Here is a 13,150-nt window from a genome sequence, read left to right as displayed (position 1 = left end):
ACTCCGCGTCAGAAAAACCTCAAGATCAAATAATCGCTTTATGTCATTTCATGTACATCATCGAATGCAATCTTAGGGTAAAAGTGTAGCATCATGAATCATAAATCGTATCTATCAATGCTAGTCTCAGGGCCCTGGGGTCTGTGCTCTTTCACTCAGACCCATAAGCCCACCTGTAATGCCATTCATGCGACGATCCAGTAAATCCTCCTCACTAGCAAGGGATGTCATGCTTCTTCCACGAGGACGTAATGCAAAAGGACTTTCTGGTGCACTATTCACTTCATCTGGGCCGATGACCTCATAGCTCTTATACTTCATCTCCAGATGCTTGAGCCGTGCCAGGAACTCGCCTCCTGTTTCAGATCTAGTCTCAAATTCATCATCGTGAGCGGTCAGTCCCGCGATTCGAGAAGATGTGAAGTGAGACTTCTTGCGTCGGTTTGCTAGGTTTGACTCAGAAAAGATATCCTCATCGGTCGAGGAGTTCATTTTGGTCATTCCAATCTCCAGTGGTTTGTCATCATCTCCAGATGACTCTCCGGTGATGCTACGATGATGGTTTCTGCGATAACTTGCTGGTATGTTCTCCTTGCTTTGCATATGTCCATTTCCTTTCATCGAAGTATTCGGTGCTGAGCTTCCAGACATCTGAAGAAGACTGTACTGAGACTCCTGTAGCTCGGATATCTCAAATAGGGTCTCTATCCATGATGCACTGCGCTTAATGTACTTCCATGCTTCGGGATAAAACCCTGCCATTTGGAGGAAGCCGTGTGATACCCCCGGAATCAAGGATACCTCGACATGATCCTTTTCTCGGAACTGCCATCGGGACTTCTCAAGCCCGAGTTCCAGTCGCTCATGGAAATACTGCAATTTTGCTTGGCGCAATCTACCTGCAAAGATAACCGTGTCGTCAACTAGTGGGTCACGTTCACCTGTGAAGATGTATGTCTTGGGAAATCGGGCAAGCAGTGCATCTGGAGCTAGCACCGGGGAGAGATAGAAATCAGTATTGAAGTCTGGCCGCTGGTGGGGGCCAATGTAGAGAATAATCATGGCTCGCATCATTTCTGGAGTGAGGATTCTGTCATGGACGTAGGAGATCATGGAGGAAACTGCCAATCGAGTCTGCAGTGGGTTTACTTCGCTATCTGCGGGCGATTTGGTATTTCCATTGAGCTCTTCACTCTTCTTCAACTTTTCACGTAGCGCTTTAGAGGTCTCTGCAGCGATATTTGTCTCCTGGTTTGTTTCTGGTTTTGGTGGTGAGAGGGATGTCAGGTTTTCAACCGAATGGCCTGGTGAGGTATATGGTGTGAGCTTGCGGTATTCATCCTGCTTCCGTTGTAGCACACTTCGGTTTGTCTGACGCGTGCTCTTATCCTGTATCAATGACATCTGCTCATCGGTCATCCAGCTTTCTACCCTCATGTTAAGGGCCGGATAAGCCAGTACCAAACCATCAGGCCGTGGTAGTCCCTCTCCACTTCGCCAATCATGTCCCATGGTCGACTGTAGAACCATCAGGACCATACTCACAGCTAAGTTGCCTCCTGCGCTTTCGCCTGTGACAACTATGCGTGGGCGGGTCTGGCCACTAAATCCAACACAGCGTCCGCGGGTGGATATGATGGTATGGTAGACATCATAGCATTCATGCAAGGCATACGGGTACGCATACTCCGGTGCTTTCTTATAATCAACGCTCAGGACTGGAACTTTCAATTGCCCGGCCCAAGAAGCCAGCTTATCTTCAGAGTTTCGGGGTCCCATTGCAACAAAGCCACCACCCGGTACATCCAAGATAATACAGGTCTGGTCTTTCAATGCGCTCAGCGGCCCATCAAAGTAAAGCCATGCACTGACGGGATCACTATGAACAGATTGCTTTGGTCGAGGAATCCGGATAGCTCGTGGGGAGTACCCTGTTAGGCGAGGGCGCATCAAACTCGCCATGGTCCATAGGTACGGCGTAGTTGCTTTGTTCCAAGAGACGCGCAAGTGCTCCAAAGTCAGCGTTGCGCGGACTCGACGCACCTTCTCGTCGGCCTGCTCCGCTGCAATCAGGTAGTAGACAGTGAATACCAAGGAGGCAATATCTCTCAGCCATTTTGGTTTGATCTTCATGGCTGTCCAGAACCCCGCATCTAACCCTGTTGCAATCCATGTTGCTCGAAAGAAGGAACGTGAATAAAGGTGTGCTAAAGGTTCTGGACATTCCAGTCCCACGATCTTCGCAAAATTCCTGCAAACATAAAGCCATAGAAAAATGACAACGGTCGTCTGCCAGGCGGTTAATTTATGAGTGAATCGGGTGGAGAGAGCTCGTAGTAGAGGGGGCCCATGTTTGTTCCCACTTTCGGTTCGTTAGTCCCGAGGTCCTAGTAGATCAAGCTGGGGTAATCATGCATACCGTAGTAAATAAATCGACCAGAACGACACCACAGCAAAGACCTGGATTTTGCGGAATCTGGTCGAGGGCCGTCCCAAGACGTGGTCTAGAAGAATTCGGTCAATATTCAGGGCTGTAGGCTGTAGTCATAGAGTTCCGATCGTACCAATCATCTCCCGAAGCGAACTATGCAGTGCTGTACAACCAGCCAGAAAGCCAAATTCAAAAATGCTCAAGTGATTTGAAAAGGAACATGGATAGATAGTCGCATATGAAGTCAAATTTGAATCTCAGAAGTTATCGGTAGAATAGGAAGAAGAACAAGAAGCGAAGATGAAAGAAGAGAATCACATGTGATTCCATGACCATCACATGCTTAGTGACGCCATCAGCTGATTCTCCTCATGTAAGCACAATTTGCATATAGCACTAGGTATACACCTGGGCATAATTATACAATAGATTATACTATATCATCTAGAACCTTGGAATATAGCAATGTGGGTAGTGTAGTACGTATAGTAAAGTGTGTGCTATGATCAGTACTCAATTGGACTGAACTTGAACAGCAAAGGGATATCATATTGAGCTAAAAGCAACTCTATCTCATGCGACAGTACTCCCTTCCTTGATTCATTTGAAACTTGCACAAAAATACCTCCAGGGTCATACTAACAAAGCCAGCAATGCAAATACCAGCCGAGTCACTGACGGTTGTAGCACCAAGGGAGAACTCACGCTCGTCTTCTGGAACACGGTCGCTAATTTCCGCAAAGGTATTGACATATACCAATCCACCCAAGAGACCTTCCCAGAAGACCACCAGGAAGACAATATAAACATTAGGAATAAAGTTGTACATGGAGTGCAGGCTGAGCAGGACCAGGTTCAGCACTTGCAATATAGAGGGGACGTAGAGCCAGTGGATGCGGAAGAACGGAGTAGAGGAACGTGAAACAAAGACTCCAGCCTGGTAGATCGCGTTATAGGCCGGGTAGAAGGAACGAAAGTCGTCGAAAGGAGTGGTATATAGAGGGAAAAGTAGGGTTGGTGCAACACCCTGGTTGATCACGTACTCGGCGATAAATACCACAAGCAGAGGGAGCATACTGAGAAGTAATATTAGCATAACAAAAAAACGCAGGCGTATCTGGAGAGCTCACAAAGGAAAAAATAGCTTTGCGAGTCGTTTCAGGTTCTTTCGCGTCTTATCCCACAAACGGGAGTCTGCATTAACCCGACCAGATTTCTGTGTATCTGCCGAAGCACCAGATGCACCGAGCAGTCCCTCCGACTCTTCACGCTCCGACTCAAGTCCATCCTCTTCGTTATCTTCCGCATTTAGCCGTTCGCCTTGTTCAGCCCGTTCCACAGCTCGGTATCTATCGATCACGGGTGTTGAAGCTTGCAACGGGTCACGCGGCAAGACAGCAAAGAAACTCACTGCCATAAGAAAGGGCAGAGCAGCAGAAGCAAAGAGAGTAACATGCACCGAAAGACCAATTGTATTGGTAGCCAACGCATAAGCCCCAGCTCCAACCAAGCCGGCTGCTCCGGTGCCACTGCTCCAAGCCGCCAAGCTGAACGGTCCGTAGAAATGGGTCAGTCCCATGAAGCTTAGCTCTCCACCACCAGCAGAGAAACTAGCCAGAACTATCCCGATGATCTTCGATGTGATTGTACCACCCTCTGTATAGCTTGGACTCAATGCCACAATGACCATGCCAACAACAGATAGGACCACGAAGACGATGACGCGGATAGAGTACGGGACCATGTGGATGAAGTATGGGGCGATCAGCTTAGTTGTAAAAGCTGGAATGATATCGGCGAGGAGGACGATTCCTTTGGGAACATCGGGACCGACCAGATCTAGAGCTGCGGAGAGTAGGATCACATAGAGGACATTGTTGATAAGACCTAGAACAAGATTTAATTAATACAGTAAACATTCAAGCTTGACTGCTATACATACCGAACAGCCAAAATGCGATACAGACCCTTGGGTCTGCACCGTTGAATGACCCCTTTAAACGGTCGGCGAAACGAGTCCAGCGTGAGGATGACGTCTCCTCGAGGGGCATGGGACTATCCCCACTAGACGCGAAGAGAGGCATTCCAAGAAGAGGAGAAAGGAGTGGCGTGAGGAATTAATAAAGTGAACTACATGAAGAACATCAGAGAGGAGAAATCAACCCGGACCATGGTCTCCGTCCGTGACGACGTAGCATGTGGTTTATCTTAATGCACACGACATCAAAAGGCTTATCACGGCCGAACAATGATGGAGTGGGTTCCACTGTCTCCACCGCCACGCGTGCTCTTCTTAACCCCGTACGAATACGAAATTGAACACAGAATTTCTATGAAGATCAGAAATATCATGACTTTTGATTCTATTCTATCATATATATCCAGTTCTATACATGGGACATCTGGGTGCATCATGATAAAGAGAAATCTGCGAAAACAACACCATGGGAAAATATACGCTCTGCGCGACAGGGAAATCAACGAAAATGGTATATATCAAACAAGCAACACATCATGGTCGACATTTAGATCGGAAGTCATGGTGATTAGGACTTAATCACAGATTCCAGTGACTGCTCCAGGATGTTGAGACCACTCTGGATTTGGTCCTCAGTGATGGTCAAAGCAGGAACAAAGCGGAGACAGCCATCACCAGCAGTGATGATGAGCATACCACGCTCACGGGCAGCGGTGATAATATCACCAGCCTTGGAGGCGATAGAGGGAGCCAGCTGCAGACCCAGGATCAGACCACGACCACGGATCTCAGCGATAGCCTCAGGGTACTTCTTCTGAAGAGCCTGGAAGCCGGCAACAAAGACCTCAGACTTCTTCTGGACGGAAGCTTGGAGCTCGGGATCAGCCAGACGGGCGACAATGTGGTAAGCGACACGGCAAGCCAGAGGGTTTCCACCGAAAGTAGTGCCGTGGTCACCAGTCTTAATGTTAGCGGCAACAGTCTTGCCGGAAACGATGGTCGCACCGATCGGGATACCGTTACCCAAGGCCTTGGCCGAGGTCAGGATATCGGGGTGGGCGGCTTCACCCGAGGCCGGGGTCAACGAAGGGTGACCGTGAGCCCAGAGGCTTCCAGTACGGGAGAGACCGCATTGGATTTCATCGAAGATCAGGACTGCGCCAACCTCGTCGCAACGCTTGCGCAGAGCGACCAGGAACTCTGGAGTAGCCATGTTGACACCACCCTCGCCCTGAATGGGCTCAACAATCACACCACAGGTCTTGTCGTCGATGAGAGTCTGCAGCTGCTCAATATCGTTGTAGTTGCCGTACTTGAAGCCCGGGAGCATGGGGGAGAAGGGAGTCTGGTACTTGGGGTTGGGAGTGGCGGACAGAGCACCCATTGTGCGGCCGTGGAAGGAGTTGTGGAACGAAACGAACTCGTGCTTAGCACCGGAGGGGTCCAAGGCACGACCGGTCTTACGGGCAAACTTGATAGCGGCCTCGTTGGCCTCGGTTCCGGAATTCGAAATGAAAACCTGCGAGGCATCACGCATGGCACCGGACTCACGGGTCAGGTTGATCAGCATCTGACTCAGAGCACCAGTCCAAGGATTGTGGTACAGGTTGGAGGCATGGATGAGGGTCTCAGCCTATGTTATTGCACAGAAAAGTCAGTCATTGTCATAAAAGAACCGCCAATTGCGACAGTAAATATCCAATTGGATCGTACCTGCTCCGCAATGATCTGAGAGATCTCCGGGTCACAGTGACCAAGCGAGTTAACCGCGATGCCCGCAGTCAAATCCAGGTACCGACGGTTCTCCATATCCCACAGATAGCAGCCCTGGCCCTTCATCATCATAGGAGCGGGGCGAACGTAAGTAGGCACCATGAAGGGAGCTCGCTCGTTAATGAATGACATTGTGACGGAGTCGGGGGAGGGATCAGGGTTAGGCACAGCAGCCTCCTTCTATATATGTTCATTAGTTTGGATTGTATCAATTGAAAGCCTAGTAGACCAGTGCTCATACCTGGACCTTCACATTCTGGGCATTGGTTGCCGCAAATCGTCGCTGGATAGGCGCAATGGAAGGGACCTGGGTTCTGCGAGGAAGACGGCGCGCGGCCACACGAAGAGCAGACATGATAGAAAGACTAAAACCGAATGAATCGTCGACTCAAAACACCGTAGAGGGGAGAAAAAGAGAGAAAACGCCTGATCGGATCACAGCAATTCCGGAATAAAAATGGCCGCGATATCGGGATCCGCAGAAACCTCGAGTTAGTCAGACCTTCTGAGTCAGGATCGGCGCCACTTTTCCCATAGGGCGTGGTGCTTCATACAACGTCACGTTTTATTCGTCGTGAAATAAATCCCTCTCATCATGGTGTCCTCATTTTCTCTGGGTCGCACACGTATTTCCCTCTCATTGAAGAGCAGAGTCGCCGTTCGACCGATATCCACTACCGCTGTGTTGCGCAACTCCAACCCCAACGGCAAGCCTGCATTCCAATTCTCAAAGGGACCCGCCCCTCCAAGCCTCCCCAAAGAAGAGCAAGAGATCTTCGAAGAACTCCAGCGCCGCTCAACTGGCGCGTTCAGCACCCCGCAGGTCAACCAGTCGCCGCAGGCTGAGATCAAGGTCAACGGCGATGGCCAGGAGCTCCATCCTGATGCGCCGCAGGGTCTGAAGCCCGAATTCGAAGGCGAGACCAACCCCAAGACTGGTGAAGTGGGTGGACCAAAGAATGAGCCTCTTCGATGGGGCTCTCAAAGTGATTGGAGTTATGGTGGTCGAGTGACGGACTTCTAAGTGGGTTGAATGGATTCACCGAACCTGGTGGATTTGCATTGATGGCGTTTGGATACACTTCTACTTCTACGCACTGAGGAGAATCTTTTGGCGATATAAATACTGTGTGCATATTGCAAAATCAATTGAACGACTATTGTGAATCATATGTGGCTACTAGTAGGTGCTGGAACTTTTATTGGAACCCTTTTCTGGTCGGGGTACATGGCCGAGTGCTCAGCTTCAACGTCTCGCTCCCTCCTGCATCCGCATTAACTCCTCCACGTACGCGTCCACCCGTGTGGCTGAGAACTTACGAGCTGGAGTCCCTCGTTCAAAGAGCAAATCAAGCTCCTTGTAAGCTCGACCTCTCGGCTCAGGTAGCCTAAAGTAAGCCCAAATCAAGCAAAACAGGCACGTACCAGCCCAGAAATATGCTGTTTTGGCTCCCCAGTCCCAGGCTGTTTCCTTCAACTGGTAATGGGTCAAGAGAGCGACAACAATCTTGCTGATATTGTGAAGGACGCGTGCCAGTACAATAGTCTTGGCTTTGAGTCGGGTCGACGATAGCTCGGAAACCAAGGAGTAGGTGACTGGGCCAATGGTGAAATCGAAGAAGAAAGTGAAGGTAATGAGAATGGCAGCTATTGACAACTTTGCAGCTTCATTGGACGCGGGTGCGAACCCCAGACTCCCAATTATGACCAGGAGTATGAACAGGGTAGCCAGGCCAAACATATGAATAGCACGACGACCAGCGACTGAAATGAGAAACCATGAGACAAATGTTCCAAAGAAGCCAAGTGTAAATTTTGCCATGGACAGCTCGAATGATTCAATAGGTGGGATTCCAGCTTGCAAACAAAAATAGGCGAAGTAGTCCATCAGATTCGATCCACACAAGGTCTGCACCATCCAAACAACACAGACTATCTCTGTTCGACGAAGATTCGTGTCTTTGAAACAATCCAGGTAGCCAGTACCTTCGACATGGGATCTCTCAAACCTGTTGGTATGCTGAATCATTACAATAGTCTCCTCAATAGTCGAAAATACGGTAATCCTTCGAGGTCAGCTGCTGTAAAGCGCGGTGTGCACCTTCTAAATTGCCATTCCGAACATACCACCATGGTGATTCTGGAGCAAACAAAAGCACCATCGCAAGTGCAGGGATCCAGACCCATTGCACACCAAATTTTATATTGTACGCCTGTTCATCAGTACTCAAGACAGAGGTACGGTTAACTCCAGCTGCCACAAATTGACCAATGACCCAGCACATATTAATGAATGTTGTGAGATAGGGGCGTAAGACAATACGGCAGACCTCTGAGGCGTAGAGTACTGGTAGTGTCTGAAAAATCCCCCATGGGATACCAGCAAGGATTTCAGCAGCAAGGAGCATCTGGATGTTGACGGCATAAAAGAACAAGAATATGATGAGGCAGATGGCCAACAAAGCCCAAGACATCGTGCGCCGGTATCCCAAGCGCTCAAACACTTGGCCGCAAATCAAAAGGCCAACGATTTCACCACAACGAGCTCCATTAGCGAGGCCCAACTGCCAGGCTGCTGAGATATTCCACTCTCCATCGGCAGCTTCTTTCCCAAACTTCTTCTTGAAAGCAGGAGAATCGTACATTGAGCCAAGAAGTGCCAAATCATATCCCTCCATGATGAGCGTCGAAGACAGAAGAATAGACCAAGCGATTGCTTTTGGGTACAGCCTTATTCCTTCGGCGAGGGTCATTGACTTCTCTTTCCGAGTGGCACTTTCATCGCGCAGCAGAGCCTCAAACCTGCCAGCCCAGGGAACATGGCCGTGAGTCGGGTCCTCCATTGGATCCGAGAGAGAAAGCTGTCAAAAAACCATGTTAAGACGATGGAGACAGAGTCAGTGTAAGGAATACAAAATCAGCTCTTGAAAGCGATCTGGAAACCGCGTTGCATGTCAATGTTGTGAGATTTCAGAGAGGCCAGGACACAGGTAGATCTCCAGGGCTTCAACAAGGAAAAATATCACGACTGAATTTGTAGATGGGTTTAAGTGGGAATCTGTCGCTCAGAGTAAATGTGGGGGATGAAGTCGCTCTTCAATGAGGTTTTATGAGGAGGGTGGAGAAGTAAAGGAAGAAAAGACCAGAAGTGAGAGATGCCCGCAATCGGTGTGAGACGCAGGACTTCAGATGATACAAGATTTCAAGGCCGAGTGTATTCTTCTCAAGATCAAAATTAGCGAAATGAAATATTTTAACTCTGTATTTTGTACTCTTTGAAATATAGAGGCGAGAATGTCTTACTGGTACTATTCATGATTCGTTCATCCTTGGATCAGCAGCCTCATAACCACTTAATAGAACTCTTAAGCTTAACGAGAGTGATTTGAAGTCTGAGGCATAATTTCAAATTCTTTCACATATTTGCAGCAGAAGTAATTATTCACAACCCTCCCAGGTCCTCCTCCAAGGTAACACCGTTGATGGTCGTGGGTTCTGCAGACACCGATACGAAAAGAATTCGAGTCCATTCTGTACTGCTGGGGTTTCGCCATGTATGCATTGTTCCTCGTTGAACGATCATTCCTCCCCGTTCAATATGACGCAGTTCCCCAGAATCCAAAATGAGTTCAACTGAACCTTCGATCACTACCCCATAGTCCACACTGAGAGCGCGATGCTCAACCGCAGTAAACCCAGGAGCGAAGTCAACCATGCGACAGACAGTACCATTTTCAACTACCATAGGTGGCCCCATCTGATTCTTTCTCATAAACTCATCGTGGTACTGCAGGTCATCCTGTATCTTGACGGGGATTTGCTGTGTCTGGTATAGGGTATAGAATGCCATTTGGCCATCTGCAAGTTGTGGATGCCATTTAACCAAGGCCGAACCTTCTGGAGGCGTGTGGAAGATAGCCTTGCGCGTAATTGGGTCATGCGTGGTTATTGTGGCTGTAACTCTAGGGAGGCTGTTGGGTATTTGATCTTGGATTGTGGGTGCTGGTGGTGCTGGTGTTGTCGATTTCGAGCTCATATTAAGTTAAGTAAGGATTCTGACTTGTAGGAAAAGGAGGTTTGAGAGTGCCGGGAGACGAATGGAGTGAGATTAAGAGGAATGTCCTGCTTTTATTCTCCTATTTTCCCCTCTTTTCACATAGTGTAATAACTTAAATGAGAATGTAAGACAACTCAGATTCAGGCAATCCATGCACTAAGGCGAGATTTGATGAAACGCATAACAAATGCCCAGGTGAGCACCTGTGAAATCCATGCCAAAAATGACAGCGCTTCACACTAAAAATGGCCGTCTGTTCACCTGTATCTTTGGTTAAGGTCTAAGGAAAAAGAATCTTTACTAAAATCAATGCCTATAATCTTGGAATGGAAGCAAGAACAACTAAACTCTAGTTAGAAAGAATGACAGAGAGAATCCACTAGTATTTTAGCGCGGTTCTATAAATACTAGTATAGTCTGAATTTTGAAATGAGTTGCCAGTGTGAACCTGAGCTTGAAGCTTACTAGTAGTACCTATTGATCTGGCCAGCTTTCTCTAGCTGCCTTAAGCCACTCTCAAATACTTTCAGTACCAAACCAGTCATGCCAGGTCTCAGAATTATCCCAAGGGTCTTCTGGGTCAGTCCAACCTGGGGTACCCCGACTATATCGAAGCTCGCGCCCAATTGGCTGACAAGAATTAAAATCGGTCAACACGGGGAGTCGCTCCTTGTCAAGAAGAATATTATCTGGTTTGATATCGTTGTGTGCAAACCCACAAGAGTGGACATGACAGATAGCAGACTTGAGGGCAGCGAGAAAGGGCTCTTCATCGATCGGAGGACCTTTTTTCGCCTGGATGTATCCCTTTAAATCTTCCCAGTGATGTTCCAATGCAAACCCAGTGATCCATCCTGAGCTAACCCGACACCCATAGTATTTAATAATCCCTGGGTGAGGGTCCTTCGACAAAGCCTGTAACGCATAGATTTCTCCAAGGAGGATAATTGGGACCGCATTAACTGCATCCTGCTCCTTATAGTCATCATAGAAGGAAAGCCATGGACGCTTAAGATAGATATGAGGGGGAATGGGGTCCAGAACCTCAGCCACTGTAATGTCGCTATGGGATGCAAGTGCTGGGTAGATATCTTCATCCGGTACCTTGGTCAGGGCCGCTGAAGTCTCAGGTAGGGAAATCTCTTGTAGTCATTTGGATAATTGACCAAAATAGGCATAATCGTCACCTCACTCTATCTTTCCAAAGGTGGCATAAAGAAATACTTCAGTCTCTGGCTCGAAAGACTCTGCGGTAAAGTCCAAGTTTAGAAGATGGGTAATCTCTGGTGCCATGGCGAGGTGTGAGCGTCACGTTCTAGTGAGGAGTATCTGGGCTTTATAACCGCTACTGTGATTCATATGCACCTAGTACATACACCTTACACATGATCTATATTGGAGGGTAATATAATAGTTAATCAAAATGACAACGCATCTGTTGCACATGTGCGCAAAGATGAGTCCTGGAGATTCCTCCAATGATACTCCAGTCTCTTTGCTGGCCCTTACATATCATTTCTTTTGTGTATGATCTAGACTCCAGACTAGGCCGTTGGATGACCAACATTGAGATTTATTTTAATCATTTGCAAATCGGACAACACATGACATATTCAATCTTGGAAGTAAATTCCCTTCTATATGTAGTACCTATAAAGTTCCAAGACACGGGCTTTTGGTGTTTATATTTAGAGTATATTTGATACGGCCTTTCTTTCTTTCTCAATTTCATGCAGAGCGACAGCTTCCTTCATCTCCTCTACCGGAGCTTCTAGGTCTGTCCACAATCGGAACTGATCGTATGCCTGAGCTAGCAATACCTCAAGGCCGGTCACAGTACTCCATCCTTTATTTCTCTGGGCTGCAGTAAGGAGAGGAGTCTGTCTAGGCTTGTAAGCCATGTCGATGCACAGACCCTCTGTTTTGAAGATGGATGAGAACTGCTCCTCGGTCGTGACATCAGCGGGAACCGTTCCGATGATGATATCAGGTAAACATGGCAAATCCTGGAGAGAGGCAAGGACAATGATATTGAATGTTTCTGCGAAGTTGGCCTTGATTTGCTCAGCATTAGCCTGTGTTCTATTGACAACATAGGTCTGCTGGAGGCCTGAGCGGTACATAGAGTACAGAGCAGCCCGTGATGCTCCACCAGCACCAATGACAAGGCCCACTTTTGGGCTTCGATCTCCCTTCATGCCCTCGGCATAATTCGTGATGATGCTGTATAGTCCAGACCAGTCTGTGTTATCCCCAATGATAACACGCTGGTTGCCGCTTGATCTGACAACAAGTGTATTGATAGCTCCGATAAGCCGTGCAGTATCGGTCTGCTCTTTACAGAACTTGTGAACATGGAGCTTGTGTGGCATAGTCACACTGGCACCACCGAATCGTTCATTGGCGATCAAACCGGCAACATCATCAATGCTCGCTGATTCTTGAATATCATAGTTGTATGGAACATTGAGGTGGCGAAATCCAGCATTGTGAATGGTGGGAGACACACTGAACGATATCCCGCACCCAAATATGTGAAAGTCTTTGGGCGACTGTGCTGCATCTGTTTCAACAACTGTTTGTGTCATGGTGGATTCTTTTTTTTCTTTTGGAAATTGAGAATAATAAGTAATAAGAGAATAGTGATCGGGAAATCCAACATGTATGCCACCCCGGGCAGTTCGATATCTAAATAGTTCTCTTTTGTTCGGTTATGAATTTAACCTATCCCAGCCGAGATCTATACTATGTGTCATACAGAGCAATCTTAGCCCTCTGGAGAATGAAATTTGAACAATTTACCTTGGCAAAGACTCCAGGCTGCATATGTGGGATTGTACTGAACCAACTTCAAAGACCCTACATATCTTCAAATGTTTATAACATTAGGTGTTATTACTGGTCACTTTGA

The 13,150-nt window shown here is 47.8% G+C and overlaps 7 protein-coding genes across 7 annotated transcripts; 1 reads left to right on the top strand and 6 right to left on the bottom strand.

Moving 5' to 3' along the window:
* Positions 1 to 126: 126 nt before the first annotated feature.
* N7483_003977 (uncharacterized protein) lies at positions 127 to 4,515 on the bottom strand (the record flags this gene model as incomplete). The annotated part of the gene is made up of 5 exons (XM_057087414.1): positions 127 to 2,362; positions 2,420 to 2,531; positions 3,071 to 3,507; positions 3,562 to 4,318; positions 4,374 to 4,515. The coding sequence occupies 5 exons, from the start codon at positions 4,513 to 4,515 to the stop codon at positions 127 to 129; spliced, it is 3,684 nt and encodes a 1,227-aa protein (XP_056947243.1).
* Positions 4,516 to 4,977: 462 nt separating this feature from the next.
* Positions 4,978 to 6,537, bottom strand: N7483_003976 (acetylornithine transaminase; the record flags this gene model as incomplete). Its single annotated transcript, XM_057087413.1, has 3 exons — positions 4,978 to 6,042; positions 6,123 to 6,362; positions 6,424 to 6,537. The coding sequence occupies 3 exons, from the start codon at positions 6,535 to 6,537 to the stop codon at positions 4,978 to 4,980; spliced, it is 1,419 nt and encodes a 472-aa protein (XP_056947242.1).
* A 240-nt stretch (positions 6,538 to 6,777) lies between these two features.
* On the top strand, positions 6,778 to 7,206 carry N7483_003975 (succinate dehydrogenase assembly factor 4; the record flags this gene model as incomplete). The annotated part of the gene is made up of 1 exon (XM_057087412.1): positions 6,778 to 7,206. The coding sequence occupies one exon, from the start codon at positions 6,778 to 6,780 to the stop codon at positions 7,204 to 7,206; it is 429 nt and encodes a 142-aa protein (XP_056947241.1).
* A 222-nt stretch (positions 7,207 to 7,428) lies between these two features.
* Positions 7,429 to 9,025, bottom strand: N7483_003974 (putative MFS maltose permease; the record flags this gene model as incomplete). Its single annotated transcript, XM_057087411.1, has 2 exons — positions 7,429 to 8,248; positions 8,310 to 9,025. 2 exons carry the CDS (start codon positions 9,023 to 9,025, stop codon positions 7,429 to 7,431), a joined length of 1,536 nt encoding a protein of 511 aa, XP_056947240.1.
* Positions 9,026 to 9,624: 599 nt separating this feature from the next.
* On the bottom strand, positions 9,625 to 10,218 carry N7483_003973 (cupin domain-containing protein; the record flags this gene model as incomplete). Its single annotated transcript, XM_057087410.1, has 1 exon — positions 9,625 to 10,218. The coding sequence occupies one exon, from the start codon at positions 10,216 to 10,218 to the stop codon at positions 9,625 to 9,627; it is 594 nt and encodes a 197-aa protein (XP_056947239.1).
* Positions 10,219 to 10,755: 537 nt separating this feature from the next.
* On the bottom strand, positions 10,756 to 11,532 carry N7483_003972 (kinase-like protein; the record flags this gene model as incomplete). The annotated part of the gene is made up of 2 exons (XM_057087409.1): positions 10,756 to 11,379; positions 11,464 to 11,532. The coding sequence occupies 2 exons, from the start codon at positions 11,530 to 11,532 to the stop codon at positions 10,756 to 10,758; spliced, it is 693 nt and encodes a 230-aa protein (XP_056947238.1).
* A 395-nt stretch (positions 11,533 to 11,927) lies between these two features.
* Positions 11,928 to 12,827, bottom strand: N7483_003971 (shikimate dehydrogenase family protein; the record flags this gene model as incomplete). The annotated part of the gene is made up of 1 exon (XM_057087408.1): positions 11,928 to 12,827. The coding sequence occupies one exon, from the start codon at positions 12,825 to 12,827 to the stop codon at positions 11,928 to 11,930; it is 900 nt and encodes a 299-aa protein (XP_056947237.1).
* Positions 12,828 to 13,150: the final 323 nt, after the last annotated feature.

Source organism: Penicillium malachiteum (genome assembly GCF_028827825.1).
Source record: "Penicillium malachiteum strain IBT 17515 chromosome Unknown utg000002l:1.0-8849297.0:1.0-8852440.0, whole genome shotgun sequence".
NCBI classification, from domain to species: domain Eukaryota; kingdom Fungi; phylum Ascomycota; class Eurotiomycetes; order Eurotiales; family Aspergillaceae; genus Penicillium; species Penicillium malachiteum.
The sequence above is the reverse complement of the archived record's forward strand: the minus strand, read 5'-3'. Positions and strand labels throughout refer to the sequence as shown.